This window comes from Ochlerotatus camptorhynchus, unplaced genomic scaffold (assembly GCF_037179485.1).
Source record: "Ochlerotatus camptorhynchus isolate MF236.1 unplaced genomic scaffold, CSIRO-AGI_Acam_v1.1 ptg000458l, whole genome shotgun sequence".
Taxonomy (NCBI): domain Eukaryota; kingdom Metazoa; phylum Arthropoda; class Insecta; order Diptera; family Culicidae; genus Ochlerotatus; species Ochlerotatus camptorhynchus.
In genome coordinates this window covers 349,396-356,388 of record NW_027040944.1, presented here as the reverse complement: position 1 = coordinate 356,388, position 6,993 = coordinate 349,396, and the positions used below count along the sequence as shown (strand labels likewise).

Below are 6,993 nucleotides of genomic sequence, written 5' to 3'. Positions count from 1 at the left end.
TTTATAGTACGTGAGTGAAAGCAACCCTCATGACATTCTTGCCCCGCTTTTCCCCATATTACTTTGTGGAGAGGGGATGTAATAATATACGAACAACAAACTAATTGGAGTGCTGCTAGAGCTACTAACAGACCAAAAATAAAGGCCTTTTCAATTACCTACGTCGCACAAACAGTTCGACGGTCGAATAAACAACGTTATCCTAACACGCAATGGTACTTATTTCTGGAGCCAAAGCTGCTTTTATTTTGAAGTTAAATATTTCTCTTTTGAACGTTCTGTTGCTGACATCAAAACATTTCTGGGATTCCTGTAGCTTTAAAGCCTTAATTGAAATGTAATATCGGATAATTTATTCAGAAAATACTGCCGGACATCAGTATGGAGGCATGGTAGAAGGCATGGCTCGTCCAAATTCAGGAATCATTGAAATTATAAATCATTTGCGTTAGTAGGCCTCCAGGCAGTGCTTTATCATAGCCATGACTAAAATCTGGTCCACTTAGAACCCAGACACATAAAACTAGGTGTTTCTCGGTATTGATTTGACGTAAGAAAATTGTAATTAAGTCAAAATGAAGGTATTTTATTGTATATTCACAAACAAAAAATTGCAAAATCAGTCCGACGGCGTTCGGATGAACTCACGGACTTTCTTTGGAACTGGTCACCCTCAGCGGCCATTTTTATTCGCAACATCGAGCCATCTGTGCAGCGTCCTGAGTCGTCTTTCCAGTTTTCTTTAACATCCGTGTTATAATACAATACAATACTTTTCGATTGGGTGGAATTGCGGGCAGTTGAATAGATTGATATCCTTGTCGATGAAATCCACCTTATTATCTTTGTGAAACTTAATGAAAGGTAGTTTAAATTTCTCTAGGCACTCTTGTTTATACAGCTTCAAGGTTTTGAGTCCACAGCTGCAAACACCTTGTCAGATCATCAGTTTCCGGACGAATTTATCGGCGAAAACAAACTTAAATTTTCTAGGCACATCATCCCGTGATGTGTCCAGATAAAAGTTTTGTCCGGGAACCTGCCTGAAATCGGCAATTTTCGTTGGGTTTTCGACGTGGGTGTGCAGAATAAATCTTCTTTTCTTGCCTTCCATCTAGTACAACTTTTTTAATACTGCGCGTATCGTGTCGAAACTTTGACCACTGAAACATGTGTATTTTCAAAACAAATAGCTGCTAGCCCAAGTAACATTGCAAGATTTGTAGAGGTTTTATTAGAATGCTATATAGTCTCCTGATGGTCTACAGAACCCTCATAAAACCAAAATTGTTACTTGAGAGAGGCACTGCTATAGAATAAATAAAGTGTCTGGATTCTAAGTGGACCAGACTTTAACTATTTCATCATTTGCGTAGGTAAAAATGTGTATTTTCCCCGCATTGAATGAGGGATTGCAATTCTCAGCGAGCTGCTTGCGAAACGTTTTACAATGCTCCAATCTTCAAAGATGCGTTTGACTATTTTTGGCAAGCCCCATAACGTGGGTAGATCACCTTTTCGTGGTACGCTACGGGATGTAAGATCTACCATCGATTCTTAGTCCTGACTACTTGAAACTAGGAAAACAGGATTTTGACGTAGGACTACGTCTTTGATTTCTATATGGGGGTACACTTTGTGTAAAACCGAAAATGGAACATGTAACAAATTAAGAAAGATTTTGAACGTTATTAACTCAGCTGCCCCTGGTCCAATTTCAATAATTTTATCACCAATCGATCAGAAATATGGCTACGCATCGATAACAATGCTTCCGAATGTTGATTTTTAACAAGAAACTATTGAAAAACTGGTAAAGGTCCAGCATTGTCCAAAAGCGTCGAATTAACTAACAAATGCACCAATTACCTACATGCATATACTGCTTCCCCAGCACAGTCGTCAGAGAGTAGTAAGTAGACGAAACAAGTCGAAGTGGCATTCGCCTACGATCCTCGGGCGCGTGCGAATAGGGAGGATGGAATTGCGTAATATGTTGCACACTCATCGCCATATTCAGAACCAAACGCAAATTCTTCGAAATAACCACCATCCATCGTCTGGCTCGCTGTGGCGGTATCTGACGTATCTCCGGTCTGATTTACGAGGTGTGTTGAAGGTGTTTCTGAAAAATCAGATCCGTGATCCTGTCACCTACACTAAACACGCCAAGTGTAAGCGGCCATGGATGTCATCTACGTTTTGAAGTGACAGAAACGCACTCTGTTTGGTTTCGGCGGTTAAATCATCACCAACTTTGGCAACAAAACGGCCCTTTCAGGGCCACCAAGATTATTACAGTAAAGAGTAGGAATAGAATTCATCTGCCTGTTTGTCCATATTCAGAACCAACGACCACACAAAATTCTCATGTAATCAAACTGGAAGAATGGGTACAAATTATTTTGATCAACCTTGATCAACTTTGAATCGCCACGGCCGTATATTTTCGATGGAAGAAGCAACAATCTAGCATCTAATTCGACGAAGACGGCAGGAAACATTTGTGTAGCCGAGTTATTTACGAAAGAGAGTGTCGATGAAGAGAATCGATCAATGTAGATAGGACCTATTAAACTACCAATCGACCCATCAACTCAACCGCGGACCAACGGCTTTACTTCCCGAAGGAAGGCGTGATCAGAGATGTTATGCCTTAGAACATGCCGGTGGCGCCGACTGAGATTGGACCCAGGCCTGCTGGGGTGAGAGGTAATCACGCTAACCACCGGCGCCGATATCTTTCAAGGTGATATCACGGCGAATGAGATCGACCCAAATTTGAGTTTGGGTCTCAATTTTGGGTCGTTCTCATTCGCCGTGTACGCAAAAGGAAAAGATCCAGTGTCGCTACTTGATTGCAAACTACTCATAATGGGAGGAGTCTTTGTAGCTTTTATACCACTTGGTTGCACATCATTCTGCTTTAACCTGAAAAGATATAAAAGAGCGCTGCTGTATGGCATTACCTCATTTTCGCTTTGGACGGCGTGGTGAACAGCAATAGCAGCAGTAGGAAGGTGGTGGCTAGTCCACTCCTTCACACCTAACAAGCAACAATTGTTGTGGTAAAGGAGGCGCCAAGCGTCATCGCAAAGTTCTTCGAGATAACCGCCATCGGTCGTCTGGCTCGCCGTGGTGGTGTCAAACGTATCTCCGGTCTGATCTACGAGGTGTGCTGAAGGTATTCCTGGAAAATGAGGTCCGTGATGCTGTCACCTACACTAAACACGCCAAGCGTAAGTGGCAGCGTGAGTGGATGTCCACCTCAATAAAACGGCCCTTTTCAGGGCCATCAAGCTTACATCAGTAAAGAGTTAGATTAGAATTTATCTGTGCTTGTTTGTCCATATTCAGAACCACAAGTCCCCAACGACCACACAAAATGCTCTCCAGAGTTGTAATCTTGTAACCAAACTTGGAAGCGGGGCTGCAAGTGATTTTGATTGATTCTCTTAATCAACTTTCTCTTTGAAAAAAATTACTTCAATTCAAAAACGGAAAGAGTTGAGATAATTGATAATTTATCAATTAAAAGAACTAAATGCTCTTCACATTTATTCCGTCCACTAGCGGTCCTACGTCAAGCTTCCGTTCGTGCCCCTAGGCACTGACCCTTCTACTTTTTTTAAGTAATTAAAGGAACACATGTTAGTCATTATTACTTTTTATGCCTTGTTGATAGTGGCACTCGGCTTTGTCCACCGAGGATGATCTTTAAACAAGGGAAAAACTAGAAGGGTCTGTGTCTAGGGACATGAACGGAAGCTTGACGTAGGACCATGCTTGGGTGTTACATTTGTTACATGCGCTTAGTTCTTTAAATTGTTCAAAAATGAAACAGGATAATCAATTGAAATATTGAATTAATGTACAATCATAATCAACAGAAATAAACGCAATTTTACTGCTATGTACTACGTTAATAAAAAAAAAAGTTAATAAAAGTTAATTTTTGAAAATACAATGTTAATTTATGCATTAGTTTTTAATATATACACTGTATACAGCACGGAAAATATTGATCTAAAGCGAATCATCAAAAAGTTTAACAAATCGAGCACCGCTCATCTAATAAAAATACCGGGAAAAACGGTGGAATTTCTGTTTATTATTGTTATTATTTATACTATACAGCAATCGGTAGCTTATGCTGAAACTAAACTTAGATTAAAAGTAACCGATTCAGACATGAAGAGATAAACGAAGCTAGAACATATCAGTTGATTCTTGTGATGAATGATATCCACCAAGGGTACCGTGATCAACGATTTAAAATTTCCCGTCGCTCCTGTCATATATGAAGACATGCGGTTGCGGGATATCTGGTGAATTCACCAAGCTACTCATCATGATTGATAAAAGTAGCAGTTTGGTCAGACATCTACAATGAGAAGAATGTGAAATAGGATTAGATATTGGTAAGACCAACCACAAAAAATATCGACAGTGAAGAGGTACTACAACAAAATCATACTAGACAAGACAAGAACACATTTGATGACTGTAGAGATGGATGCTTCCACTGAAGGCAACTCAACCGATTTTTCCTCCGATTAGAACCTGGTTAACCGTCTTTTCGGTATAGATACTTTTGAAGTGGCCGGAGAACCGATGGGGTCCTGCGATCACAGGTTTAATATGGATACTTTCCACTGAGGTCCACTTGATCAATGCCTTTGAATTGGTCGTCCACATTATTTTCAATGAATATTTATGCTCGCAGGATATCCGACGAACTCTGCAGGCTGCACAGTGTGGTTTTAAAATGTGATACTTTGATCCGAAATCTGTAAAGAGCAGAAGAATTAAATGTGATTAAATTATGAAGTGGATAAACCTCCACATTAACACACTATTACAAAAAATACTAGACAAGACTAGAACGTACCTGTTGATGGATGCTGTCGACCGAAGGCAACTAGACCAATGCTTTCGAAGTGACCATCCCAGTCGATGTTTTTAAAGTGGACGTGCTACCGATGGAAACCTGCTATTGCACGATTTAGATTGTTGCTGTCTACTGAGAGTTCTTTGATAAATGCTTTCGAAGGGGCCGTTTGTTCGATATTTACGATGGGAACCTGCGATCACAGGATTGATTTTTGAGACGTATGGTGATCAGTGAAGTTGATCTTCAGTCTAGATCCATCAAGCGTACCACCGTAATCTCATGCCAGATTTGTCAGGACCCATCATAACTGATGCTCAATCAGACGCAAACCCTTTCAGACGGTGCCTATAGTCGAAATCATCTTACACGAATTGCTTTACGATTGCTTGATAGATAGTCTTGTGGTCAGCAAGGTGTAATTCTAAGTGTCTAAGTGACGAGTTTCTGCCACCTTGACGTCGTGGCTTCGCCTTACCGTGAACGGTCTTGGAAAAAGCTGTGTTGGATGCAGGGGTTGAAACAGTTGACGTTTTTTAATACACTCGGTTCGTTGTCGTGCGCGACAGTCTGTTTGTATTCGAACACTCATGCTCTACCGTCGTCTCTCTCACACAACATGAGCGGTAGAATAACATTCGAGCTAAAAGAAAATTATCAAAATAGCTATCATATGACATGTGTGATTTCGTTGTAATTCCTCAATTTGGTGTAAATCAAACCATTTCTGATCAGAAATAGTATTACTAGGACATCATTGCTTGCTATTTTCAGAATTCACACAAGCACACCATCAGCAGCTCTTATTATGAGAAAAACTAAAATACATACATTCGTGACGGTCTTCGGCGACAGTGTCGTATGACAGAGCCTGTCATACGACATTTTAGTTTGGTACTGTACTATGATAGCTTGTTTTGCAAGTGTCGGAGGCAAAGGCAGTCAATTATCATAGAAAATGTGTCGACTACCGTGACCGCTTACAAGACTGGTTGGATGACCTTCCGTGCCTGCTCCGCCAAGCGACATCTATCGCGTCGGCCACGCTAACGAGCACCTACGCTGCCGGGGATCTGACACACTTCTGGCCTCAGGCGACCAGTCAACCTCCATCACCGCCGCCATTGTCTTGGCTATTACTAGTGCCCAGCCCTGTCCAGTGGCGTCTCCACCGGCCAGCCACCATAATAGCACGCCTTTATCGGAGCCACCGTCTTTGTGTGGGTTGCTACCGAGCTACGGACGAGAAATACCACTGGTCACTGCGTCACCGAGTACCCCGCGAAGTCCTACTAGCTTCGTCGGCACCAAGAGATCACCCTGGTCGTGGCCATTGGCTCGGCCCATGCAGTGGCTGCCATCACGTTCATCTCCACTTCCGAAGCCACTACCAGCAGGGACGGCGTCCTCTGGACCACCGTCAACCCCAAAGTCTCACCTGCACCGTTGCCATCGGTGCCCACCGCCCGCACTGTACCGACGTCCTCTGAACCAGCGCCACCTCTGAACTATCGCCATCACCGCCCATCGCCCGCAATGGACCGTCAAATCTAATAAACAGGTATTTAACCGTTAACATAGTGTTGGTTAGGTTCTTCCGTGTCCGAAAAGTCTCCCACGCCTATACGCCCTGAGACCCGGAACCTACAAAGGTCTTGAGTGCCATCCCTGGAAGCTGCCGTTGGTCAAGACCAGCAGCTTGGGGTTTATGGGGGTCCCTTCTGGAACTCAGCGGTTCCGGGGCATATAAAGTAGTCTTATACAGTGTTTTGACAGCTCCGCCCGATGACTCATCAATAATTAGATACAAATTTGAACTCTTCATCCTCCGCAAAGATCTTCATGATGCACGGCAAAAACTTCGTTGACTACAGCTGCAACTTTGGTCTTGTCCAGATTTATCTTCATGAACACTTTGGATTGCGATTTTAGGTCAATTCCTCCACTGCAGCGAATGAAATATTGTTTTCGATTGCCCATCCGCTGATTTTCATCTCGGGCTGGGCTACATTATTTTTCACGGTGAATTCGTCGATCCTACAGCTGTAATCTGCCACAATTCTAGCAGAAGCCTCATGATGCCGCTTGGACAAATTCGATTT

General features: G+C 42.5%; 1 protein-coding gene across 1 annotated transcript; it reads left to right on the top strand.

Moving 5' to 3' along the window:
- The first annotated feature begins 1,978 nt into the window (after positions 1–1,978).
- On the top strand, positions 1,979–6,398 carry LOC135712138 (uncharacterized). The gene is made up of 2 exons (XM_065235107.1): positions 1,979–2,174; positions 5,986–6,398. Exons 1-2 carry the CDS (start codon positions 1,979–1,981, stop codon positions 6,396–6,398), a joined length of 609 nt encoding a protein of 202 aa, XP_065091179.1.
- The last annotated feature ends 595 nt before the right edge of the window (positions 6,399–6,993 follow it).

Coding starts and splice junctions, on each gene's coding strand:
- LOC135712138 (XM_065235107.1), top strand. CDS start 1,979: ATGGAATTGCGTAATATGTTGCACACTCATCGCCATATTCAGAACCAA. Junction 2,175..5,985: donor CTACACTAAACACGCCAAGT/GTAAGCGGCCAT, acceptor TTCTGGCCTCAG/GCGACCAGTCAACCTCCATC.